General features: G+C 43.9%; 1 protein-coding gene across 3 annotated transcripts in view; it reads left to right on the forward strand.

Moving 5' to 3' along the window:
* Nucleotides 1-26,971, forward strand: part of ALDH1A2 (aldehyde dehydrogenase 1 family member A2) — a 91,160-nt gene extending 64,189 nt beyond the window's left edge. For all 3 annotated transcript variants that reach the window (XM_014839447.3, XM_070500823.1, XM_070500831.1), the window contains 6 exons: nucleotides 13,250-13,352; nucleotides 15,059-15,243; nucleotides 16,652-16,816; nucleotides 17,518-17,675; nucleotides 17,999-18,073; nucleotides 25,118-26,971. In XM_014839447.3, the coding sequence (XP_014694933.1) occupies nucleotides 13,250-13,352; nucleotides 15,059-15,243; nucleotides 16,652-16,816; nucleotides 17,518-17,675; nucleotides 17,999-18,073; nucleotides 25,118-25,190 (759 nt within the window). In that variant the 3' untranslated portion in view covers nucleotides 25,191-26,971. The remainder of the gene's footprint in view (nucleotides 1-13,249; nucleotides 13,353-15,058; nucleotides 15,244-16,651; nucleotides 16,817-17,517; nucleotides 17,676-17,998; nucleotides 18,074-25,117) is intronic.
* The last annotated feature ends 794 nt before the right edge of the window (nucleotides 26,972-27,765 follow it).

The raw sequence follows: 27,765 nt of genomic DNA on the forward strand, positions 1-27,765 counted from the left end.
AAGTACTTAATATTTAAGGGATGCAAAAGTGTGTAAAAGTTAGGTCAAATGTTAGGTTTTCCCCTATACCTATTTCACATAAATCATATTCCTAATCCTCAGGTTGTATTACTCTCACCTACATTCAGGCCGAGTAATTTGCATCTACAAAACTATCCAGTGGCTGCTCGTAAGCAAAGGCAGTAACCGAGTTGAACAGTTAATAATCAGTCCGATCAATCTCATGATCAACGAACACCTCCTCCTAGAATTTTACATTAGTTTAGGAAATTTAGAGCTTTAATGCAGTTCAGCTTGAGTTAATTTCTTTCAATCCTTTATTTAGAGTCTCTTAAAGGAAAATAAAGTATCCTCATCACTTTGCTAAAATGAAAGCTTGAAAGAACGCTGTGTCACAACACATACGTTGCCTCTCTGAAAAAACTAGAGGAAATCTTCACTTTTTCAATAAGAAATTCCAAACACAGTCTCCAAATCATACTAAAAGCAATCAAAATTGAGTGAGATACTTCAGACCCATCTCAGAAAACTAGGCATAATTTAAACCTCTATAATGGTGGTGTGGATTCGTTCATGGTACGTGTTATTATTTAACCTCTCCAGCCCTCAGATTTCCTGTCTGTGGATAAGGGATGATTGTACCTAAAGGATGAACTGTGAGGATGGAATAAGCTAGTATATCTAAAGTGTTAGCACAGGGCCTGGTTCTTAGTGAAGTGTCAGTAGATATTAGCTATCATTGTTTTCTGTTTCTTTTTACTTGAAATTCATGGAATAATTTATGCTTGGGAAAGTGTGGTATAGTAGAAGGGAGCAAAATTCAACCAATCGCAGCTCTCCTCCTGTGTGACCTTTGGCAATTTATTTCGTCTTTCTGATCTCTCATTTCTTCATCTGTTAAGAGGCCCTGTGAATACCTGCTTATAGGTTTATTTGTAGATTAATTAAGATCATGTATTTGAAAGGCCTGGTCCTATTGTTTGGCACATTGTAAGAACTCAGTAAATATTAGTTGAACCTGAAACTTCCATTTGCAAATAATGTGTCTGTGGAAAACTAATTCCTGCTCTCCTCTGGCAGTTTTACTTTTCTTTTGTTTGTTTTATGGCTTTTATAAATATTTTACAGATATTTTTGTCTTCTAATAAATGTTTATTTTTTCTGTTTTTTGCTGTTCTATTTCACTTTTTTTTGGAAGATCGCCTGGGTGCTTGCTTGGATAAACTGATTCTGAATCCTTTTTCTTTTTAAGTGAAATAGTGTCCTTGATTTAGAAAGTAGTGCTGGAAGAGAGCATTTGGTACCTATTAAGGAGCTCACTTAGGACTCGGCTATGGCCTAGAGCAGGGCCACTCCTTTAACCTCAGTTTGCTAGAACTGAATTCTGGTGTAGGAGGAATTTCTTTGCAGCAAAATGTAATCTAGTTGCCATTGTTTTTCAGTAGTTCTTCAAAGACTCCCTCACTGGCAGTGATGGGGGCATGGAGCTGGTGGGTGGAGAGAGGGGCTATTTAGATGCAGATTCCTGGGCACCACCCAGGATCTTCTAAAGTAGAACATTTGGAAATGGGGTCCAGGAATTCTCATTTTGATAAGCTTTTGTAATGATTCTTATGTTTATTAACATTCAAGAACCACTAGTTTACCCAGAATTTAACTAGTTGGGTTGTATTCCAGAACATGTTCCCAGGCCCATTTAAGAAAAAAACTACAGCTCTGAGTTGATGACTTTGATCATCTTAGAACTGAGATTCCTCTTTCGTCCAATAAGCATTTTAATTCCTCACTGTGTGCCAGGCACTGGCAAATTTGCCCTTAAGTCACTCCTTATTTTCCAAATGAAGGAACCCTGGGTCCACCCAGCTTACAGAATGTAGAACTAATTCGTGGTGAAATTACCTGAGTTCTTCATGAATGTATTCCTCTCTCTCCTCTCTATTTCTTCTGTGTTCCAGGACTGTTCACCAGAGGGTTTCATAGGTCTAGCACAGCTCCAATGCCATCGCACTGCACCATTCTGCCCCCAGGGCGATTATACCCCATCTGCATAGGTTATTCTAGGGAGACCAGAGAATCTAACTGATGAATTCACAGAATTCCGATGGTCAGATTTTATTCATAAGCAGTTTTTGTTGATTTAGCTCTTATCTGCATTGAAGCACTATTCCTAAAGGAAGATCCGAGGTTCATTTCAGTCATAACTGTCGGTTTCTGAACACGGAAATTAACCACCATCCCCACTCCAACTCCCTTCGTCCCCTATAAGACCATCAGTATAAAATCTTTTTCACCTGTAGTAACCTAATTGATCTATTTAATTTTTTATTTATCGATATGAAAGTAATTGAATGAGTCAACACAATATTTCATTTAGAATATTTCCCTGAAATAGCTCACTTATAATTATTAACCTCTCTTTGGAGCTCCAGACTTCCATTTCTAACTGCGGAGTGGACATCTCTGCCTGGATGTCCCAGCTCCTTAAGGTAACAGACCAGCTGACTCATGACCTGGCCCCAGGACCGTCCCCTGCTCTCTAGCCTTACTAAGCTGCGTGCACACCCCCAGATACTATGTGCCTTTCACAGTTCTGTGACTTTGCACATGCCATCTCTCCGCTGGAAATGACCTCCCTTCCCTTATCCACCCAGTGAGTCCTTATCTCAGTGATTTTCTTCTACCTTCTGTGCAGAGAAATGAGAACTGGTCAACTTCTATAATGAATATGATGTTTTATTCTTATTTAGATTTATAATCTCAAATGTTGCCTCCTTTTAGATCCAAACGTCGTATCATCTTTTCTTGGCCTCTGATCTATTCTTTATTTTCACCACCTTTTCCTTAACTTTAAGTTTCTTTTTTTCTCTTCACTTATTCTCTTTCTCTTTCAGGCTCTAATTATTTTAAAATTTAATTAATTTATTGCTAATGCATTTGACTTTAATTAAAACCATTAAATGATATTTTAGTCAGGTAGATTCAATATAATTTCCCTACCAACAGTCTACAAAGGACAACAAAGAGATGTATGGCATAATTGCTCTAATAAAGCAACTATGTTTTTGGTTAATGTATCTTTGTTAACAGCTTTATTGAGGTATAATTGATATACAATAAATTTCACATATTGAAAGTGTGCAAGTTGATAGCTCTTGACATATTATCCACCTGTGAAACCATCACCACAGCTCAGATAGTAAATACATCCATCACCCTCCTAAGTTTCCTCCTGTCCCTTTGTAATCTCTCCCTCTTTCCCTCCACCCCCAGCCCCACCCCCACATTCCCAGGCACTGATCTGCTTTTAGCTACTGTAGATTGTTTACACTTTCTAGAATTTTGTGTAAATAGAAACATACAGTATATACTCTTCTGTCTGGCTATTTTTACTCAGTACAATTATTTTGAAATTCATCCATGTTGTTGTATACATCAGTAATTCATCCTTTTGTTGCTGAGTAGTATTCCGTTTTATGGCTATATCACAATTTGTTTATCCATTCACCTGTGATGGATGTTTAGGTTGTTTCCAGTCAGGGACTACTACAAATAAAAGTTCCCATGAACATTTCCCGTGAAAATTTTTGTATGGATATGTATTTCCTTTTCTCTTGTGTAAGTTCCTAGGAATAGAATGGCTGGATCATATGGTAGGTTAGAAAGTGCCAAACTGTTTTCCAAAGTGGTTGTACCATCTTATATTCCTCCCAGCAATGTTTAAGACTTCCACCTCCTTCACATCTTCACCAGCATTTGGTATGGTCACTCTTGTTAATTTTAGCTCTTCTAATAGGTGTATAGTGTTATCTCAGTATAGTGTTAGTTTCCACTTCTCTACTGTTGAGCATCTTTTCATTTGCATATTTTCTACTGTGTATCTTCTTTGGTGAAGTGTCTTTTAATCTTTGCTCATTTTTGGGGGGGTTGTTTGTTTTCTAATTGTTGAAATTTTTTTTTGCATATTCTGAATACAAGTCCTTGGTGCTTTGGAAATATTTTCTCCTAGTCTGTGGCTTATCTTTTCATTCTCTTAACAGTGTCTTTTGAAAAGCTGAAGTTCTTAATTTTGATGCTGTCCAATTTATCATTTTTTTAGTTTTCTGGATGAGGCTTTTGGTGCCATGCCTAAGAAATCTGTGTCTAACTTAACATAGCAAAGATTTTCTCCTATGTTTCCTTCTAGAAATTTTACAGTTTTGTGTTTAATGTTTAGGCCTATGATCTATTTTGACTTAATTTTTGTGTATGTTGCAAGGTAAGGATCTAAGTTTTTTGTTTTCAATATAGATGGCAATAGTTCCAGCACAATTTCTTGAAAAGATTGTTCTTTTTCTACTGAATTGCCTTCATGCCCTTCTCAAGCATCACTTGGCCATATTTGTGTGGGTCTATTTCTGGACTGTGTTTTGTCCCACTGATCTGCGTGTCTGTCCCTTCACCAATACCACACTATGTTAATTACTGTAGCTTTATAAACTATAACATGGGAAATTATTTATTTTCACAGGAAGAACATTAAAAACTAAATATGTAATCTTCGATGATACAGATATTCCAGTGGGGAACTGAGAGAGAAAGAAAGGAGAACTTGGGAAAGAGAATGAGGTAGATAGTGGCCCTGTGAAGGGCTTGCTCTTAGGAACACTCGTGGCAGTGAGGTAGCGTATTGCAGTGTGCCCAGAGCAAGCGTCAGCTTAATTTTTCTGACAAAGTCTACGTTTGCTATTTCCTTCTCTCTAGAGAGGCTTACATTCACTTGGAACGGAACCAATCCTGTGGCCTGCAGAGTATCTCCCAGTTTCTTCTCTGGAATGATGTCATTGGCAGACAATAGAGAACTGAGGGAGAAGCATTTGTCTAGATTATGAAAGCCAACTTGTAATTCTCCATATTAATGGCGGCAGGTGGAGAATTTTCACAGGCAAATCAAATGATCACGTAATCTCCAAACCCCTTTTCAGCTTGTTTTCAGCAATTGTTTTTACTTCTTTATCCATCTTTCCTTTTTTAACTTTGTGGACTACTTGGGAAATTGTATAGATTCTTCCAGAGGGAACAAGTCACTTAAATGTGTATTTGAACGTGGCTCCTGTTGTGATTACCTTGGGGAGAGGGAACCTATTGGTGCATGACAAAACGCCTGGAACAGTCAACAACAAGAAGCTTATTTGAGATGGCTGCTTTCCATTTTACTTTAGCAAAAGGTCTTTAAAAAGCAAACAAAGTTACTCAGATTAAAGATAGGATTAATTTCTCCTTATGCAGCTAAATACATAAGCAATGCATGTAAATATTGAATAAGTGGATATGAAAGGGTTCTTGTAAACACAGAGTCAATAAACAACCTCAGTAAAGTACAGGAAAACAGTTCGCATTTTGCTTGGTATGGTGTTTTCTTTATTCAGTTAGATTAACAAACCATGATTTCATCATTAGTCAACAAGATAGTAGAGAGACCATCAAAGCAAACTACGGGAGAGTCCACATTGATTCGTGCCAAACAAATGTTTGTAGCTAACAGCTGTATTATCACTGATTCTCATTTACGCAGCCGGGGTTCTCCTTTCATTTCCTAAGTGAGATGAATGTCGTGTTGCTTGATACAGGCACCCTCTCTGCTGCTTGAGTCATGAATCGGGTCAGCTGTCTCCTCTGTGCAGCCTCACCCCTCTGTGTAGGTGGGGGAAGTGGCCTGCTACAGTTTTAGCTATTTTTTAAAACAGCTAATGGGCCTCTTTCTAAGGTTGTATGAGTCTGTTAGTGAACCATCTAGCATTTGGATCAAAAATACCAGTTGGATGTGTCAAAACCTTTGGAAGTACAGGTTTTAAATTATTAGCTTTCTTCCTTTTCTTCTTTCTACTTAAATCAGAACTTGAGTGCCAGAGAATAAAAGAAAGCGTGCTGTAGTCTCTGCCTGCCAGAGAGAGTCCTTGAGTTCCTCTGCAGTAGGTTTCTCTGCTCAGAGCTGAGGCTGAGTGTGAATAGGCCCTGAGATGCCCACCCCTTCCGTGCACCTAGTTAGTGGGATGGTAGTACCTTTGGCTTGAATACTCCAGGCTTCTTCCTATCACAGCAGACCAAAAACTCAAAATCTTGACTTTTTTATTAATCTAAACTAGAAAGGGAGAGTCTTAAGTAACCAAAGGGATAGCTAAGTCTACAAGGCAGTCAATCTAGAATATCTGTTAGTTGGGGATTGTGTGTTCAGCTGTCAGAATTCTACTCATAGCAGAGGGGACCTAATCCCCAGAACATCTGGAGAAGAGAAACAGGAACCACAGAGAGAAGCTAGAGCGGAGCAAGAAAAGCACTAGGCTTGATATGAGCATTCTGAGTCCAGTCCTGGCTCTGCCACGCAGTGGGTGCCTGTCAGCAAATGGTCTCTTGACCAATCTGAGTTGTTTCTATTTTTCAGCTATAAAATGGGGCAATAATTCTTGCCTCACAGAATTGTAATGAAGATTAATGTTTGTGGGAACAACCAGCACAGAATATGCTCAATAAACAATAATGTTAAACAATTGGAAAATAGAACCAGCGATGAAAGGTTAGAGACAAGTAAGAGAGAAATGCCCTTAAAGATTCTTTAATCTCATGGTTCCTAACCCTAGCAGCACATTAGAATATTCTTGGGAACTTTTTAGAAATATCCATGCCTGTGTGCCCCCCTTCCAGACTAAAATAATCAGAATCTCTGGAGGTAGAGCCCAGATGTAGAAAAAGATTTTAAGTGCCCCAGGAACTCCGACGTGCAGCCAGTGTTAGAATCATGAAGCCATCCTCTTCGTTAAAGATGAGTATATTTAAGCCAAAGCTAAGAGGGAAGCCCAAGATCATTCTGCTAGTTGTGGCAAAGCTAAGCCTTGGACGTAGGCATCCTGTGTTCCATTCTCTCACCTGTCTCCCCAAAGACCTCCCGTTCTCTGAATTCCAGAGACCACTAGAGCTGTCCTGTTCTGGCCCATTGACTCAACAGATGTTATTGAAAATCTTCTGTGTACACACACACGTATATAAAGGTAGAGTTCGTCTGTTCGCAAATTCAATCTGGTGGAGAAGACAGCTAATAAAGCAGAACAGTGAGAAAGTTATGTGGGATCAGAGGAGCAGGACCGCCAAACCCTGTGGGGAGGGTGGGTCTGGAAAGCTGGCTTCTCAGAGGAGGTGGTGGAGGCAGTTCTGGCAAAATGAGTTTATCGAGTAAGCAGGGGGAGGAAAGCCATTTCAGGCAGATGAAACAGCTTATCCAAAGACGCTGGGGCCTGTACCAGGAAGGGCAAGTGGTTTCGTGTGGCTGCAGCGGTGGGTGTGCGGTGGTGGAATGGTGACGAAGAGCCGGAAACACCGCATTAGCAGTTCTACTGGTTTTCGTAATCTGAACCTCACAAGTGAAGTTTTGAAATTGCTGTTATCACTTAAGTTAGAGGAACTGCTTAAATGCCTTGGTCCTGTTACTTTCTGGTAGAAATCTGAACAGATTGATTTGGGCTGTTATTTCAGAAAGACAAAAAATATTCAATTATACATATTTTTGGCATTTCTATTCCCATCATAGTTGGGATCAGTAAGCACAACAATGAAAATTAAGAAACGAGAGGAGAGAAGAATCATAGAGTCAGTCTGTTTGGAGTTTAAGAAATGAAAATATAGGGGCCAGCCTGGTGATGCAGCCGTTAAGTTCGCACGTTCCGCTTCTCGGCAGCCCAGGGATCGCCAGTTTGGATCCCAGGTGCGGACTTGGCACCGCTTGGCAAGCCATGCTGTGGTAGGCGTCCCACATATAAAGCAGAGGAAGATGGGCACAGATGTTAGCTCAGGGCCAGTCTTCCTCAGCAGAAAGGGGAGGACTGGCAGTAGTTAGCTCAGGGCTAGTCTTCCTCAAAAAAAAAAAAGACAAGAAATGAAAGTATATTGCAAAAAGCAGGCGTCTTCAGCCAGTTTACTGAGATCTCTACTAGAGATCTGTCTATTTTAAACAAAGTTGGCATATCTCTGAGAAAGAATCCACCCTAATATGTGTAATTAGCTAGTCAAGAAAAAGAAATATCTCTGAGAGAGAACCCATCCTAATGTGGGTAATTAACTGATTAATAAAAAGAAAAATTTTACCCAACTTTAGAAACTCTGTTCAGGGAGCAACAGCCTTGAATAAAAAAGGTGTGGAAAGCCTTCTGTCTTCCTTTTTGTCCTGTGTCACGAATCGTTTTCCAAGCAAAGCGCCGAGTTGCACCTCCTACCCTGCGGCATTGCCGTGAACATGATTCTGGACATTGTGCCTCTTCCAGGGCTACTCCTGATATCAATCTTGAAGCCTATTCAAAACAAGGATGGGAGTCAGAGTTGATCCGTGCCAACATTCCTGCTGAGAATTAGCCCAGTTCCATTATGTGTGGGGGAGCCCCAGTTACCCGCCCTTGCCTGTTTGGGGTACACGGATACAGCTGAGAGACTGCAGGGAGTGCAAAGTTAAGAAACCACATGATAGGAACACTATCTCCAACTCTTTCATAATGAGCTCTGTGTGGGAAACTAAAAAAGATCAGGGTTTTCTACCATTCAGCACAGCTGTGGTGCTGCTTTGAAAAGCTACTTCTGCTCTGTAAGGCAAGAAGAATTCAAAAGAATTGCGGACAGACTCTCAGAATGAGCAGGGGCTCAAGGAGTTCTGTGTGTCTTTTTAATCTCTTCCAACTACCTGGAGTACGAAGGGACAGATTAACTGCTTGCCTTGTGCCTTCATTCATCAGAGGAAGAAACCAAGGCCCAAAGAGGGGAAGTGGCTTTCCCAAATTGAAGGGAAGTTAGGAGCCAAGCCAGAGTTTGTGGTACCTGCGTCTCCTGACTCCTAGGGGCCGAACTGTAGTCCATAAACCTCAGTATGGTTATCATTAGCCAGGTTGTCAGAGACAGGACAGGAGGTGTAATAAGGGTATATTGTGAAATCGTTTCTGATTGGAAAAAAAGATAATGAAGAACTCAAACTTTGGTGACTTTGTGACTTTGTCCTATTTAATCTATATTCACATACAGCATTTAGCTTCTCATACTGTAAGCTTATCTATTTTATCTTACAGATTGCCTATTCCATCAGAATAGGGCTTGGTTTTATGAAGTTCATCTCTATTGACTTGACTTTTAAGCACTCAGAAGAACTGTGCCTCCTTGCAGCCTCATTTATCTCACCCAGCACGTCCACCTCCTGAGCATGTGTGAAGGCATTCTGTGTGACCATGTAGCACAAGTCCCCAAGGACCCTCCTTACTACTGTTCCATCTAAGATGGCCGGTGAACACCAGGCCTTTGTTTGATGTCTGCATTTTGCTCTTTCTTACACTTTCTAACCCCATAGCTTTTAGTTTTGCAAACCTTTGCATGGGATTTGTAATATTTTAGGTTGGTTTGCAGACAACCTACCATGTTTGGTAAGCAGACACGGAGTGAGTTCTCGCTTGAACTCTTCGTTTTAAACATTATTCCTCCCTCTGAAGAATCTCCTGCTGTGGAGCTGCCTCTCTTCTCCTTCCCCTCACCTCCTTTCCCCTCGTGGTAATAACAATGGGGAGTGCCTCCTGTTTGGGGTCACTTAACCTCGCTCCACTCACAGACGGAATTCATGAATAGTAATGTGTTCTCCAAAGAGAGTCCAACCTGGAAACTGAGAGTGTCGTGGGCAGGTCTATGACACCTGATCCCGTAATTAGTGAAGGTTGCTGCATCCTCGCCCTGTTTTATGGGGAAGGCCCAGAGTAGTCTGACTCAGGGTTATAACAAAGTACTGCAGAACCATAATTTCATCTGTTCAGATCTAAAATTGTCAGATCCAGATTTTTCCCTAAGTGGACTGCAAAACTGCACTGCCAGCTTTACGTGGGAGTCCTCTCAGCTGTGGATTCCTTGTCAGTGAGAGACTGTGCCCAACATTGCAGCTGGCACGTAGAAGGAGAACCAGGAAGATGTGTTGAAGGAAGGAGATTGGTAAAAACTGGGATTTTTCAAGTATCCTGTCCTGAGGCCACTCCAGATGGAAGTGGTCCTCCAGTGGCCTGACTCATCCAGTTCTTTCTTGAGGCTGGGCTGTAACTTGACCTTCTTCCAAAGATGAAGAGGAAAGGCACTATTCATCTGAGATTTGCCTTCAGTGTTTAGCACAAGTTTGGCTTCTAAGGAAAGGCTGGCAAAGCATTGATGCAAGAAAATTATTCCTAGGTATTTTTCTATGATGACCATACGTTGAGCAAAATTTTTGTATAGTTACTGTAGCCATGAGAATAATCACTGGACAACATTCCTAGGGGCAAAAAATATCGACTCATAGAGTGATTTGATGAATGGCAGAGAGTAAGACTAACAGAAATGTGATGCCAGCTGGGCCAGCACTCTTTACCAGCCCCAAACATTTATTCTTACTGTGTGGAAAATCTATGATTTCTCCTTGCTTTTGCTTGTTTTTAAAGTGTCAATCTGAAGGCAGAATGTGACTGATGATTTGTGATCATCATTTGTGTCTACAAAAGGGTGATATTCCTACTCACTTTGAAATCCATTTGGAATTCAAGGACAAGGTTTTGGAGGTGTGCTGTACACGTTGGGTGCTTGGTAAATACAGAAAGGAAGGCAGAATGCTGGAGGAGGGGATGGAAGGAGAGGGAGTGAGCCCACACTTGGGCCCTGGAGTCAGCCTGCATAGCGTCCAACAGCTTCTGCCAGTAACCTGCGAACATCCATTGACTTCTAACTCTTGAGTTTGCTCATCTTTAAAATGAGGTAGTACCTACTTTGTAGAGTTTTTGAGAGGCCTAAATGAGTGAATGGGTGTAAATGTCTGACACAAACCCACTCAGTAAAGCTTAGTTTTTAATGCAACTAATAATATTCATAACTTCCAGTGATTATCTTCTTTGAGAAAGCTCTTGTCTGTTTGTCTTCCTGGACTTTACAATGAGTCTCCACCAATTAACAGGGCAAAAGAGCCGAGCACACTAAAATGCCTCAGAGGAACAGGCAATCACAGGCCGTAGCCTTCTCACGGACCCCCATGGTGCTCTTGCCCCCTCCTGCCCTTGGGTGCAGGTTTCTCGTCTCATTAGGGGTCTCAGGCTTTGGTCATAATTCTCACCTGACTGCTGGTCTCTTGCCAGAACAGAGGACCAGGTTCTCCTTTCCTTCCTGTACATGGATTTACTTCTTGAAGGAGAGGGAACATGTTGCCTGAGGATGGGGCCTTCACTAACCTGCCTTCCTAGGGAGTTTATCTCGAGGTAGAAGGGAGACAAGCTGCAAGGCAGAGAAGGGGCAGTCTGGCTGATGCGCTGATGTTAGGGCCAGATGTTAGTGCTTCTTATCTGCTCGGTAAGTAACATTGTTCTGTAAACTAAGAGACTCTAATTTTACCTTTTTCAGAGACATTGCTGTTTTTTCCCCAAGGTTAGGTTTCCTCAGAATGAGAGTTATGTTTCCTAAATTTTTTTGCCATGAGATAGAGTAATAATAAAAACACAAAGGCATTTAATCCAGCTAATGAGTAGAATTGGAGACTAGGGGGCAGTCAGAGAGTTTCCCCAGGGTTTTCCTGAAGCAGTCGACACATGTAGACAGTTTGGCAGATGAGGAGACCTGCTGTGGAAGGTCTAGTTAGTACCTCTCTTACAGTCACCTCCATGTCCCTCACTGAACATGGAAGAAGAGGGGCCTAGCTTCTCATGCACATGGTTAGCACATGTGGGTGCTTACTGTGCGCCAGGCTGGGGTCTAAGGGCCGTATATCTGAAATCACTTCATCCTCAGGACAACTAAATTCTGAGGTGGATACTATTTTTAGCTCCATTTACAGAGGAGGGGACCCAGGCCCAGCAAAGCTAAATAAATTTCCCAAGGTCGGATAGTTGCTAAGTGGCAGAATCAGTAAACAACTCAGGCTCCAGGGCCTTTTCTCTTAACCGCAACTCTTCACTACTTGGGCAGTAATTGGTCCTACTTTGAGGATCTCAACAAGGGACCAGAGGAGTCAAATGTAAATTTAGCATTTCTCTTCTCCAGGCTTTTAAAATACTTAATTTTCAGTACGATTCCAGGCACAAGTAGCATTTTGCATCTCAACAAGAGCAGACTGCCTATATGGACGATATGGTGACTCTGCATTTTCCATCAAGTGACCTCTGCCCTCCAGGAGAGCAGCACTCTGCTCCAGGTCAGGTCATCCGGAAGGAGTCAGTGAGCTGGAGTTTGGCAATGCAGGTTGTTCATTAGGGATCTCTGCTGAAGGGGAGCGGACACAAGGGGAAGTCCAACTGCACTGCAGCCCTGATGGCTTCACCCAACCACATGCGGCATGGTGGAGCATCTATGGTCTCCCTGAGTTGTCCTGTGGTGGGCTGAAAGGGCAGGGCCTTTATCCCCCTGCCACCTACAATCAGTGGATGTGGGACTTCCAGGGGAGGGTATCCCCTTGAGCAAGGGAGCTCATTGTAGCTGAGGCAGACTCTGAAGGAGCTGACAGCATTCCTAGTCTCTGAGGCAGTGCATTCTTCCTTGGATGGGGGCTCTAGGTGATGTATCCCGGTTTCCACTTTGACGCTTTCAACTTCAGTGGAAATAGGAGTCTACACAACGATAAACTCTTTCTCCAAACTCAGCCTATCGTTTGCTTGGATTCTGGATAAACGGGCAGTATGCAAATCAAGACAGATCCTGAGCTTTCTGGAATCCTTTTACTACAGTCCTAGGCAGAGGCAAAGGCATAACATCGAGCTTATATATATATATATATATTTGGACCATGTGATTAAAGTCATACCTGGCATTTTTGGAGATAAATGAGGAATGTGCGTTGCACTCATCATGTCTTTCAAGTGGAGCCAGTTGGCTTTTTTCTAGAGGCCAGAGTCCAAAGCTAAAAGCAACAATGCGGTGATGGAAAATCTCTAGTTACATTCTGTTTGCCACTTGTCTTCAGGGAAATCTTTCAGAGATTCATATTTGAGATTTAACCCCCTTTTCCTTGCTGCTTCCATCATGAACTAAAGCAATCATCTAACTCACTTCAGTGTGGACATTACACTGTATCCCAGCTGACTTATATCTTATGCACACAAGTTGACCACAGGAGCTGTTCCTGTGTCACCCAGTGGTGGGTTTGTCTTGCAGGATCCATTACTGCTGCATCCCGCTGTTGCCCACAGCTGGCTTTGGCCACTGACTATCTCATTGGCTAGGTGTGTGAAATGTCTCTCTGTTTCCTTTCTTTCAGGTTGGAAAGCTTATCCAAGAAGCTGCTGGAAGAAGTAATTTGAAGCGAGTAACTCTGGAACTTGGAGGGAAAAGTCCCAATATTATTTTTGCAGATGCTGATTGTAAGTCAACCTCACATCTCATACATGTCCAGGCACATTGCTCTTCAGTGCTCTCTTTCGTGTCTCCACTTCTGATAGGACGCTAAGAAAAAGATCTTTGAAGCTAAGGGCATTCAAGAAGAAGAATCTGAACCCTTCCTTCTAAGGAGAAAATAGTTTAATATTGGGAAAGAGCACTTATCAATTGACAACTGAATACAGTTTGTTTTCTAGACACTAATAAGCCATTTGACTCAGTGATTTTGTAGAACAGGATAGAAGAGATGAAGGCTTGGTCATTGCCAAATGGTAGAAAGACCAATGGTCTAAGCCTCTGTCAGAACACCTGAAACACGAGCTCTCTGCCTAGATTCAAGAAATCTGCAAGTTCTCACATGTAGCTTTGGAGATCACTAAAAAAATTCTAGTTCGCTAACCCTGCCAGCGTTTTCCCAGACCCACAATCCTTTCTCTGTTTAGTCATCCCAAACCCCTTCTGTTGCTCCCTTGCCTTTCAGTCAAGATGACAGCACACTATTCTCAGTTCTGTATGAACAGACCTGAGTTGGAGGTGATTGCGCTTGGCAGTAGGACTTTCTGGAGGCTTGGAGCAGTACCGAGGAAACCATGTCTCCAGGCAGGATGCTGTCTAGCCCACTGCGCACAGGTGTGGTCTTTCTGTTTTGAAAACTTTGCAGGGAACGAAGTGCCCAAATCTCTCTCAGTCATCTTTTTTCTTCTTCACATCCTGCCAAGCAAAGCTGCTTCCCCAATTTCACCACTGGAGAGGTGAGAAAACAGAAAGCAGATTGCCTGAATTTCAGCCCCAGCTTGAAATTTTCAGAGTTCAGCTTCAGCTTTATACTAGTTGTCAAGGGGATCGGAATTCTTCTACCTGAATTCCTCTTGAGGAGTAGACAGTCCATTGACATGTCATTGATTGATTGACTCAATCATTATTAATATTTAACAACTAGCATACACTGGATTTATTAATACTCTCTTGAAGTATAAGATAAAAGAGATGAAAATGAAAGAGTTGTCATATGCTATTGTCCAACTCCATGTAAATATAGAGGAAATTTAATGTCTTCAAAGAAGTGTCATTGCGTTACAGTTTAATTCACCAAAATACTAATTAAACATACAGCTGCAAGGTCCTACAGGTCAGGGTTTGCAAATTGGCAGTCCAAATACAGGATCTAGCTATGTTTACCTGTCTAAATAGTACACAGTGCTTAAAAAACAAAAACTACACGTTATAAATACTGATTTCTGTTTTTTCTTAAAATTGCAACTCGGGCAACCACGGGCTTATCTTCATGCATGGCCGCAGCCAGATGTAGTGGCTTTCCTTCCGAGTCTCCCTCACATTGTTTTCCTACCTGGTAGATTCATACTGTTACATTATCTGCTGAGCCCCTTTGAATATTGGGGTTTGAGACTCCCGTTAGAGATGACTTGGTCCACTCCCTCTTTTTACAGAAGACAGGGACTCACAGAAGTGAAGATGTCCAAGTTAACATAGCAAGTAACGTGAGGGTCTAGTTAGAATCAGAACTAAATTGCATTCTCGGTCCAGGGCTCTTCACCCTGCTACTCACTATTAGGCTCTGTGATGAGCATGACATTACACTTGGGGCTTTGGAGAGCGGAGGGAGGTGGCTCTGTAGACAGGCCCTCTGCAGGTGAAGCAGTGTTGAGAACATGGCTGTTTCCTCTCGTAGTGGATTATGCCGTGGAGCAGGCTCACCAGGGCGTGTTCTTCAACCAAGGCCAGTGCTGCACCGCGGGGTCTCGCATCTTTGTGGAGGAGTCCATCTACGAGGAGTTTGTGAGAAGAAGCGTGGAGCGGGCCAAGAGGCGCATAGTGGGGAGTCCCTTTGACCCCACCACTGAGCAGGGACCCCAGGTAGAGAAATCATAAACATTCCCTTTCTTTACTTAATTTCTGGTGAGCATGACACTCTAGTGAGACCCAACAAAGTACCATCTTCGTTTTTCTGTTGCCTCATTACTCTTCTGCTTTATCTTCATGGCTGGAAGTGTGGCCAGTGAGGCATTGCTTATTTCTTATGCTTCTCTTTCCATTTCTAAATTTCATCTGTGAGAAACTAAGGACTTAGGGTTGCTTTAAGGATACCTTGAACTTTGGGATAAATTGGAGTCTCTCAGCTCTAAGGAAAGACCCAGGCATGACAAGGTGGATCTTGACACTAGAACCCAGCCCCAACCACTGGACCTCAAGACATCCCCATTGATGCAGCAGTCAAGGACAGTGGGTATCTCTTATTCCCGGAAGTCATTTATCCTTTTACCACCTGCCAAGGATTCTCTCCACCAACCTGACCTACTTTGGGGATATCGCTTGTAGCTTGTAAATGTGTAGGAAATGACGGGCTGTCTGCTTTCCGCTCTGCGTGCGTTCTCTCTTGCTCTGAATGCTTCGTGTACTGTGGCGGACTGGTGAGGGCCTGCACAGTCCCGCAGGATGTCCTCTTAGCTCTGCAGGTTCTCCACAATCATCCAGGCATATTTCCAGATGGAATTCTGGTTTCAAACGGTAGATAGAATCTGAGAATTTTTAAGGGAATATGTGGACCAGATCTCATCTGGGCCACCAGAGTGTGGGTTTTCCTGATAAGAAACAACATCTCCTTGGTTTTGAGGCCATTTGAGAGAAGATCGATGTTCTAGCTGAGCAATTCAAACTCAGGTGAATGTAGGTTTTTATATTATTTACCGTAATAATTGAGTGATAACTCTGTAACTTTGGGGAGCAAGACTGACCTTATTTTGTGATCTAGGAAGCTAGCCTTTACTCTTTAACTGGATCCTTTGCTCTAAAGGTGTAGTAGTAGTTCCATTAAAAATATACCCCAATAGGACCTGATGTGTAGCAAATGTAAAGAGGCTGTATGTTAGCTCATCTGTTGTTTTCATCTTTTTAGTGTCAGTACAAATTGCTAAAGTATTCATTTGGTTATAGAGCTCAATTTTCCCCCTTGTAAGCAGTGAATAGCCAGTTAGCCAGTGTCTGTATCGTTTAGAAACATTGCCTGAATCTTCACCTGGTACTTCTGATTCGGCAGTAATCATCAGAGGAGTCCGTTTACTGGAATTCTCAATATATTGGGTTGAACCATTCAAAATTCCCATTTTTGTAGATCAGAAATGGTTAAATAACAGCAGTTCCATATGATTTGACTAGGTGTAATAAAGTCTTGAAAAAAATCACAAATGAGAGATTCTTGAGAATATGCTTATTTCCATTTTTATGGAAGATTTTGCTTGGAGTCATTAGGTAATTTCTTCTGTAGATTGATAAGAAACAATACAACAAGATCCTGGAACTCATCCAGAGTGGTGTGGCCGAGGGTGCCAAGCTGGAATGTGGAGGCAAAGGGCTGGGCCGGAAGGGGTTTTTCATCGAGCCCACGGTGTTTTCCAACGTCACTGATGACATGCGGATTGCAAAGGAAGAGGTATCGAATACGGACTTCTAACAAAAGCCACATCTTTCCTGGGATGGTTTCCAGAGCATTTCCAGCGAACGATATTAGAGTTTAATTCTTTGTATTTTATATACATTATATAATAGCAATAAACATGGCTATGAAAATCCCAGTTTCAGGAAAAAAGTTAAACAAAAAGGCATGCAAGCTAGATGGAGGCCAGGTGACATGCTGTATGACTGCAGTTGTTATTAGCCAACAGAACACTCGTAATAGCCAATCATCGGTCTCAGTAATGCACTGGGAGCACTTCAGTTCCCCCAAATGGGAACACTTCACTTCCCCCAAATGTGAGTCACAAGGGTGTTAACCAGGAAAAAGATAACATCCAATCATCATGTTTATGTGAGAGAAAGACCAGTTGCAGATAAGCCAGCCATCTAGAGCGGTAGTTCTCGGTTCCGGAGCCATGCCTGCGGCTCATGGAGAACCAACACACAGTGGAATCAAGGGAGGCCAGGGAGGGTGGGGATGTGGTGGTGTTAAATAAACTCTAGGGGTAGATTCTTATGTAATCTTATTCTGGGAAAATGTGGGATATTTTACAGTTTTGTGTTACTAAACTTAAATGGCGTTTAAATAACGAAGGCAGAGTAACTTTGCTTTGAAATGTAGAAAGCAGGTGAAGGCATGGCAGAGCAGTCATGTTGGGTCAACCTATTTCATTGCAGATCTTTGGCCCCGTTCAGGAAATTCTGAGGTTTAAGACTATGGATGAAGTTATTGAAAGAGCCAATAACTCAGACTTTGGACTCGTAGCAGCTGTCTTTACTAATGACATCAACAAGGCCCTCACGGTGTCTTCTGCAATGCAGGCTGGGACGGTTTGGTAAGATCAGAGTCAGTCTCGTTGTTCTGGCCATAACACCTTCTGCTGGTGGTGGAGGGGTCTTATAATTCCCCGGAGCCTGGGTGAAATAAATGCACGTCTTTTGAAAATTGGGGGAAGACCGAAGGCAACCAGACTTCACCAGAGAAGGGATGCCCTCCTCACTGGCTAGATCAGGAAATCAAAGTAAATCTTAAGCTGTAAATTTTTCATCTGGAAAAAAGGAACTAAAAAATAAAACTTTTAAAAGAAATATCACGTCAGTGGGATTATTTCTGTGCAAGCAGAATTCATACTAACAGTACTATGTTTTGTTCTTTTAGGATCAATTGTTACAATGCCTTAAACGCCCAGAGCCCCTTTGGGGGATTCAAGATGTCTGGAAATGGGAGAGAAATGTAAGTGTTCAAAGCTGCTGGTGCCTGCAGAGAAGTAGGGATTGTGAATATCAGCGTAGAGGAAAATAGTTTAATTCTCTTACTGTCATCCATTCATTAAACAAACATTCTGTTGAACACATACTACTGTAAGCTGAGCACCGTACTACATGTTACAGAAATGAATAAAACACAGCTCCCTTACCTTAAGTGGGAATGGAGAAGAATTAATGTGCCAGTAATTCCATATAATAAAGGCTATTATAGAAGCACGTCAAACATCATGTAAGTACAGAGGAAACTCAATTAATTTTGCCTAATGGGGTCAGAGAAGACGTCACAGAGGAAATAACATTTCATTTTTTAGGAGCAGGCATTCCAGGCAGAGGGAACAGCAAGAACAAAGACACGAAGGCATGACAAATGCGGAATCATCAGGGAACAAAACCGAGTTTGGTGTGTTTACAACAAAGGTCACCAACTGCCAATCCAGGGACAAATCTGCAGAAATGTTTTGTTTTGCCCCACAGCATTTAAAAATCTTTACCTGCTGTTCAAAAATGAGGAGGCTTTACATAAATTCTGGATTTCTTCCTTATTTTCATTCCCCCATAGCAAAATTGCCACAGCTGTGAGCACTGCAGTTCGCCATATTTCCCACCACTCCTGTTGCTTCTGGGGGCTGAATATTGGTTGTCAGTCATTTTATACACATGGAATTCACTCACTCACGTCACCTGCTCGTAGGTTCTTTGAAGCTGGGAATACAGGGTTAGGGCACAGGATGAATGGGGGGACCTGCTGAAGATACAGTAGAAAGGTTGGCTTACACCCAATCTCAGAGGGTTTTAAAGGACGTTCTATGGGAGCTGAGTAGATAGCAAAATTTTTAAGGCCAAGATTCTCGGCATATAGAAGATGTTTTGACAGCGATTACAGAAAGAAGACCCCTGAGAAGGATTTTGCAATAACAGTAATAGATATCATTAATTAAATGCCTGCCCTGTGTCTGACTTTATGCTAACTTCTTTCCTAACATTGATTTGGTTGATTTTCACAATGATTCTATGGGGTAGATATGCGTGTCTTTGTATTACAGATGGTTCAGATGAGGAACTAAGGCTTCGAGTGGTTAAGTAGCTGGCCCAAGTCATACAGCCAATAAGTGGCAGATCTGAGATTTGAAGCTAGGTCTCAGTGGCTCCAAATGCAGTTAGTTCCCACAATATCCAGCCAAGGAATCCCGGGCGCCAGGCCCAAGGACTCTTCAGGCACAGGATCAGAGCTAGGCTGAGTCCTCCTGCGATGCTGAGGACCTGAAAAGTGGACCTGTAACAGAGAAAACTCGACTCAAGAGGGATTTTACTTGCAGTTGTCATATATAAATGGATTTTTTCAGTGGCATTCTGAGGATGAATGGTAGCCAGGGTCTTCTGAGGTGACATAACCCCCCTTCGAAAAAAATTTTTTTCCTTCATTTTGAAAGGAGCTAGATTCATGTTTTCTGAATCCTGTGACTCACAAGAGGGAACATCTCTTCCCATTACCTCTGCCATTACTGAATGTTTCCTTTTTTGAGCAAATGCTTAGTTCACAATCAATCCACTACCAAGTATTGAGCATATGCTATATGGTAAGCCTGATGCTTGGTCTGTGGGGGAAGATGCAGCTCATTGAGGGGCTTAAAATTTTGTGGATAAATGAAATACACAACATTGAAAGAATCAGAAGAATTCCAGAAAAGACTATGAAGTGATAGAGGAGTTCAGGGATGGGAGAGATCATTGGGAGCTGGAGAAGTCTGGAAAACCTTTAGATATGATCTAATAGAGGGGTTTGAATTGGTCTTTAAAGGAGAGGAAGCTTTGGGTAGATGGAGAGAGGGGAATATTTTTTGCAGGCAAAGCAAGGTAGCAGCGGGGAAAGAGGGAGTAAAGGCATTGTGGGAGAAATAAGTATGGTGTTTGGGGGAAAGTGCAGTGAGCCCATAAGACTAGCTCCGAGGATATTCATGCTTCAGATACTTTAGCTGGTAATTTCTAGCCCCAGCCATTAAACCATAAAGCAGGTATAGCTTTGAGGCTAAAAGCAGAGCTTCTAGAATCACACTGCTCAGATAGATATCCTGCCTACCACTTAATACCTGTACAACTTTGGACAAATTGCTTAATCTCAGTAAGTCTCAGTTTCCTCATCTACAAAATGGGGATAATTATAGTACCTACCCCCAGAGGGTTGCTGTGAGGATTAAGTGTTAGGATTAAGTACTACGCCAAACATCCAGCAGAGGGTCTGGCAAACTTTCAGAAAATCTTAGCTGCTAGCATCATATTGATGAAGTAGGTGAGTGTCATAGAGGTGATCCTCTCTTTTCTTAACAAACATATTACTTTGGAAGTGTGGCAGAATTTTTCCTCATTTCCAGCTAGTATCACCAGCTTACGTCCTGTCTCTGGCACTGCCAGGGAGAAACTGCTTTTGCTTGCACCCTTGCTTCTGGCTTTCCGTCCCTCTCGCTTGCTTTACAGCCAGAGCCCATAACCAATCTGGACCCTGTTTGCCCAGTTGTTAGCATTCCTTCAGCTTTTGTAACGTCTTCACGTCCTCCAGGTATCTCTTCTTAACTTGCATGGGGCCTTAACTCTCTGCTTCCACTTTTCAAGATGCCTTCAACTTATTTCATTTCTTGCCCCTGTATTTGTGCTCTCCCAGTCTCTGAACTGTCGGGGCAGTCACTGGTTCTGGGAATGCTGCTCGCCTTGACTGTTGTTACAGATCATTAACAGGGTGAATCATGGGCATAAAATATACTTGTAATGAATAATCGCTGGTCAATGGCTCCTAATCCCAGGCTGGGCCTGGACCCTCATCAGAGGCAGGCGTCCTGCCAGCACTCAGGCTTGTGACATTGTCCAGATCCAGTCTTTTCCTATCGGAAGCGTTCCCCCTTTCTAGAAATATGGTCCAGGAGACAGTTTGCTGGGTCAGAACCACACAGAACAGTGACCAAGAGACTGAAGAACAGCCTCTCTCAACTCGTCTCATAGGCTCTGTAGTGATGGCCTTCCTGGTACGGTTAACAAATAATTAGGAAACAGTGCTCTCTGATGAGACTCACTTCATCTTGTCTAAATTGTATGGTTCCTTGTCCTCACTTGCCTCCCAAACGTGTTATCTTCCTTAAATGACCTAGAGTGGTAGGAAACGCTTCAAATAAAAGCACCTCTCCTGTCCTGGTCCCCACTCTTCCTTCTCATTTAACACAGTCCCAGAAACTCCACATAACCCTCCATCCGGGCCGAATCGTTCTTCGCATGGCCTGCAACTCCATGCAGCTTTGGTCCCTGACATCTCTGCCCACCTCTAAGAGGAACAGAGATGGGAAGTAGGACTTTCTGGAATGAGACTACAGGGAGTGCTGGCGGAGCCCCTCAGCTCGCCCCCACAGAGAGCTGTGGAGAGGGCTGCCCTCTGCAGGTCACCTGAGGGGCCGGCCTCTGACTCCTAGGTTTGAGACTGGCCGGAGTCTGTCAGTGCTGCCTGTCCAGCTGATTCTGTCTGTTTCCCTCTCCTGTGCTTTTCCTTACTTCCTCATTTAAGCTCCCCTGAGACAAGGAGTCGTAGAGCTCAAGCTATAAAATATGTGTCACAAACCGAGGGGATGACAAGAAAGCCGTGAACCGCAGCATTTTAAAAACTAAAGACACAGGCTTTGAAGATGAGAAGCATTGTTAGGATACTCTAAATAAGGGCTTCCCAAGTTTGCGTCTGTGTGCACACGTGCATGTGTGTGCAGAAAGTCACCTGCCATCTGGGGGAAGGGGCTTGCTAAGCAAGCCTGTCTAGGGACCCACCCTCAGAGATTCTGATTTAGTAGATCTGGGCCAGGGCCCAGGATCTGCATTTTTAACAAGCTTCTGGAATGATTCTGATGCAGGTGGTCTGGAGACCCTGCTCTGAGAAATGCTGCTGTAAGCCAAAGAAATGGGCAGGGAAATATACACCGTAAACCAAAATCCCTGTTTGTTTTATGTGTGAGTCTGACTGATTTCCTAAAACAGCTGGCTGAGAGACACGGAAATCTAAGATCTCACCTCACCTGTAGGCATGCCAAGTTTACTTCAAATTAGGGAATACAACCGCGTCTGCCTGAGGAGCAGGAGTGCAGGCTTCTGCATGTGCCGCTGCCCTGATCCATTGTCAGGCTCTGCGGGTGACTGTGTGGAGAGGTCGGGACGTGTCGATAACACCACGTCTGCGTTCCGTGCAGTAGTGGAGCTCCTCCGTAACTGCGGAACTGTGTGTGCACAGAACTGAACTGGAGTAAGTAGAATTTAAGGCGATTTGAGAGACAGACTCTGGAATGAGATGGTGAAATAACCCAAGACGCTGAACTTCCGGGCTTTCGGAGACCTTACAGCCGCAAAGGGTGGGCAGGTAACCAGCTGTGTCACAATCTCCTGGGTCCCCCTCAGACTTACTAACGCAGAATCTTTGGAGGAGGAGGGTCAGGAATCTATGGTTGAAGCAAGCTCACGACTAATACTTATATTTGCTGACATTCAGGATACTGCCTGAGAGATGACTGGTCACCAAGAGCATGAGGGTGACTCGGCCGGAGTCACACAGCCAGTTAATGGCAGAGCCGAGTTGGCACTCCTGTCTGCTGAGCCCCAGCTCCAATGTACTTTTTATGGCAGATTTGAGTCCGGAGCAGGCTGTGTATGGACCATGGTGGCAAGTGGCTGCCTGGGACCCAGGAGAGGAGCACCTCCAGTCCAGCAGGATTTTCCATTGCCTCACACACCCAAAGAGTACTAGGATCCGACAGTCACATTCGAAAGCAGCCATCTCGTGAGACTTCTGACTGTGGACTTCCTTCCATTTCTCACAACCCAGTTATAGATTTGAGCGGGAGGAAAGTGGTTCGGGGTCTGCCCCAAGTGCGTGCACAAGCCAGGAAACCAGAAGGGAGTAACTTCACTTCAAACAGGAGCCAGATGATGTCCGTGATGAAGAGACATTTTCTGAATTGCCCAAGGGCAGGAAAAAGTTCAGAAAGAGCCAGAGCTGAGCTGGTAATAAAGAGACTGGGAGCCTGGATGGGGCTAATGAGGGGACCATTTACTGAGGGGGGCATTTCCAAGTTTCTTCTTCTCATTCCTGTGAGCAAGATGGCCAGTGCCGATGAGAGAACAGCACGCTTGCCCCAGGTGCTCCTTGGCTGCCCGCTGATGTCCCTGGGCCGTGTCAACTCACGTGCCCTTGGTGCTCAGAGGAGCTGCTGGCGAAGTGATTGGAACCTTGTGTAGGGCCATGGGGATTCCTAGAAGGAAGCAGAAGGAGTCATTTACAGCAGATCTCCACTATAAAGCCCAGTTACAGTAACTTTGTGCTTTTTATATGTGACTGTTTTTAAAGACAGCCTTTCCTAATCCTTTCTTATTTGAATGTATCTCCAAGTGTTCTTTTGTTCTTTTCTGACAGAGATGGCAGATCTGTTAACTGGGTAGAACTGGGGAAGGGGTTGGCAAGAAGTGCGCCGGCCCTCCGTTCCTCCCTTCCTCCCACAGTGATCAAGTGCCTTCCTCGAGCCTGATGCCGTAGGCCACACGCTAGGTTTGGTAGAGGGCAACCAGCCAGATCAGTAAGATACAGATTCGTGGGGGGGACAGATCCTCAAGCAGCCCCTCGCTGTGTGACAGCACTGTGATGGAGGCGGGTGCCAAGCGCTCTCAGAGCACAGAGGAAGGGTGGAGAGCTCCTGCTGAGAGTGCCAGGAAAAGCTTCACAGAGGAGTGACTTTAAAAAGATTAGAAGGGAAAAATCTCAAGTATGTTAAAGAAAAGAAGTAGGAGAACATGCTTGATTTTGCAGTGAAATAGAGAAAAGAAACCAAAGGCAATTAAAATGAGGTAAAAATGAGCTGGGACTGGAGAAGTGAAGAAAGGAACGTGGTAGCAACGAGGCTTTGCCACACCCCAGCATCCTTAATACGGTGGTTGGAAAACGCCTCGCAGAGTGTCTGAGGGCTGGGCAGGGCTGTGCCTCCGGTGGCCACCTAGACAGACAAGTGACCCAGCTCCCACCGCCGCCCTCTCAGGCCCAGCCACCTGCAAGCTCCTCAGAGGCTGGGACCGATTACTTAGTTTCTCCTTCACCCAACCCTGCGTGGTGCTGCCCCATACTAATAACTCAGTAGATGCTTGTTTATCAAGTGAATGGCGTTCCTTGGTCCGTGACCAACATCCCAGAGGGCTCTGTGAGCCAGGAGGGGAAGTGAGGAAAGAAGAGTCTTGGGGGACAGCTCCCTACCACTTCCCAGTTCTTTTATAGTCAGTTATTTTGATTTCCTGACTGTTTCCCCTGGCTCTGGGGGCATCTGTGGACAGTGCTTATTCAGGATTATATGTTTAAGGCATTGCAGGTGATTTGTGTTCCTCTGTGGTAGGCCTTTGGGTATTCATTTCCATTTATTAACTCTAAGGACCAATGAGAAGGAATTTAGAATACCACCCGAGAGGCCCCTAGCCTGGCAATTTTGTTGTTTTCTCCCAGTTACCCATGGACTAGATCTCTAGGAGAACAGACACATCCTGGGGGTCCCGTGACAGGCATGTGGGGTCTGAAGAGCAAGGCACACATAGTCCTGAAGAGCCAGTGCTGCCTTGGGGAGAAACTGGCCCAGGCGTTCAGAGACCTGGGGCCTGGTCCTGCTGCTGCACCCAGGGCCCACCAGGGGCCCAACCTGGTCTCTGTAACTGCTGGCCCAAGCTAACCCCCAGGTCTGTTTCTCTGAGTAGGTGAGAATCATTGCCTTTCTAGGCTATATTGTGAAGATGAATCATCATTTACCTTTAAGAAACAGTGATTGCTCATGAAATGACAGCTTTCCCAGCTCCTCAGAGGATGGCTGGGCTGTCCATCCATTAGGAATTTTTACAAGAAAATCCCAGGGTCTGCTGTCAGTAGGTGGTCAACTGCACCTTCCCAGGACTCTTATCATCGCTCAGCTTGGGCTGCTTGAGCCTCTGGTATCTGATTCTACCCATCTCTTTTTTCCAGGGGAGAATTTGGTTTGCGAGAGTACTCCGAAGTGAAGACTGTGACAGTAAAGATCCCCCAGAAGAACTCTTAAGATGGCCAAGAAGGAAGGTGAAGGCCAGCCTGCACGCTCTCCCTCTCTGCTTTCCCTGTGGGGCCCAGCTCTCAGGAATTCAAAGCTGATACTGGGTCCTTATTTAAAGATTTAAATGATAATATGTAGGCCAGGCCAGTCACTGCATAACTAGAGCAAACCAGTTGGCACTCTGTGAGGGATCACCTAATGATACCAAATATGGGGAGAGCGGGATGAAGGTAAGAGATAGTTGGGCACATCCACTGTCTCCTTCCGCAGTGAGGGGCAGAAGGAGGGAGCTGTATTCGCTGATGCCTTTTGTCACAAAACTTTCCTCCTGAGGGAAGGTGGCCTTTCCGTTGTCTTCATTTCCCCCTTCCGGCTCTCCTTGCTGACCCCTCTCCCGCTCCTCCAAGGAGATCTCAGTTGAGCTCATTTGGGGCAGATGTTTGGGCCGGGAACAATTTTCCAAGGTTTTGCAGCCAAATTACTATTTCATGTTATCCATTTCTTCAAAGCAAAACATGAAATGGTTTTAGTTAGAGCCAGACCAGACTGAAAATGCCAGGAGCTGGTACCCTGCAGATGGACTAGGAAGTGAGAACTTGGGATAGTCCTGACCCAATCTGGTTGCCTTACATCCATAAATAACATGAGTGAAAGATCAGGAAGATGAGATCTGGAGACCATCATGTGTAGTTCACAGCTTCTGAGCTTGTTGCATGGTTTTGGGGTGGGAGGTTGTGCGCGTGCAGGCACATGTGTGCCCAGAAACACATTTAATTCCTTCTGGGTTATTCTGGAATAAGGCAGGGGGTGCATTGTTTTTCATAGATTGATAAAATCTTTTCCAAAGCTAATCTTTAAAATCAACCAAAAAACGATCTGAGTAGGCTCAAGAATTTGGAAAAAGGTAATGTTGGGTGCCTTGCAGAAGTAATTCCGTTTTCAGCACCGGCTGACACTTCTTACTGAGTGAACAGACTCTGCAGCTGGAATCTGTAGCTTCCCCTGCTCCGGCCCCCACTGCACCAACTCCTGCTGTGCCCCGTGCTGTGGTGCGCCTTGGGCCCGTCATGCCCTAAATCCCTGGGCAGTAACCTGGGAACCCTGGCCGAGCCTGGAGGTTGCCTTTTCCATTCGCAGAGTTCCGGTGTGCCACGATTGCCGTGCTCCACCAGAGCTGCTCCATCATGCCTGTGGCTCAGCCACTCACCATTCTTGCCTCTCGGCTTCCAAGCCGGAGGTGTGCGGCAGCCGGTCTTTTTCCTCCCAGCCACACACTCCTCTTCTGCTTTCCGGTGAATCCACCAGTTCGATGTGGGCAGTGTCGGCTTCCTTTCCTTCTTTCCTCTTTCCGGCCGCCAAATCCAGTCCAGTCTCTGACCTAGATGAAGATCATTTATTTAAAAGTACCAAACATAATCTAGAGGTCATGGAATATGGGCAACATACGCAGCCTTCTCTATTTAACAGCCTTCTGCTTTCTGGCCATACCGGTCTTCTATTATAACCCCTGTCTAGTCAGGAGGCTTTAAAGAAATCTCTACTTGCTGTTATTGACAAACGACAGTGCATTCAGTGGCCCGATGCCTTGAGAGATGCCACGTTTCTGAGTTCTTCCATGTGAATGTCATGCTCTCCTCCTATAGCGTGTGTCCAAGTGAAAATATCCATTAACCAGCTAGTTACCTTTACACTGCAATATAGAATGTGAAAATGAAGATTTATTTCTTTTAATTTACTTAAAAAGAAACCTCTGTGCTAGCAATAAAGCATTTATATTGTGTACTCCTTGGGATTATTTGGCTGTGTTTGTAAGTCTTTGTGTCATCCTAGGTACATTTGGGACCTCCTCTCAGCTGCTGGGTTTTTCAGCTGTGTTGCTCTCTGGTTACTGACCAGAAGTCTGGGAGGGTATTTTTACAGAGTGCAGGAAGGTAAACAAGACCCTTATTTTCTGACACTCTTTAAAACCCATGTATGCGTACAGTTTTGTGTGGCAAACAATGTAGCTATGTATGAAATATATGAAGTGAAAATTTTCATTGAAAGTAGCCTCCACAAAAGCTGAAACGTTAAAGGAGTTTTTAAGGCCTTGTTCTCACAAACATGAACTACGTAACGAGAGCTCACACTGCTGATGGCATTTAGCAGCAGCTTTATTTTTATTTACCAAAGTGAAATGAAGTCAAAAGCTGACAACCTGATGCAGTATTTTTGCAGCTGGAGCAAGGCAGCTGTAATGGTGACTGTACTACCAGCTAGAGCTTGTTTGCTCTCTCTTGGTTCTCAGGGTTGATCTTTTGGGGAGTGGTTTCTACCCTTTAGACCTGCACCTCCCCTGCTTCCAACCCTTGGAATCTCCACCCAAGTCCCGGTCAAGTGAGACAAAAACAAAAACGGATGACCTAGCCCCAGAGGAAATCAGACGTGGGGAGTGGCGTGTTGCTCTGGACTCAGAGTCATTGCTCTGACTGCTGATTTCTTGTCCCTCAGGGGAACAGATTGAGCATGGGAGAGTGCAGTCCCCAGGGCACTGCGTTGAACTGTGAAATATAAGATGTGGGCTCCCTGCAAATCTACCTCATGT

Source organism: Equus asinus, chromosome 2, assembly GCF_041296235.1.
Source record: "Equus asinus isolate D_3611 breed Donkey chromosome 2, EquAss-T2T_v2, whole genome shotgun sequence".
Classification (NCBI taxonomy): Eukaryota; Metazoa; Chordata; class Mammalia; order Perissodactyla; family Equidae; genus Equus; species Equus asinus.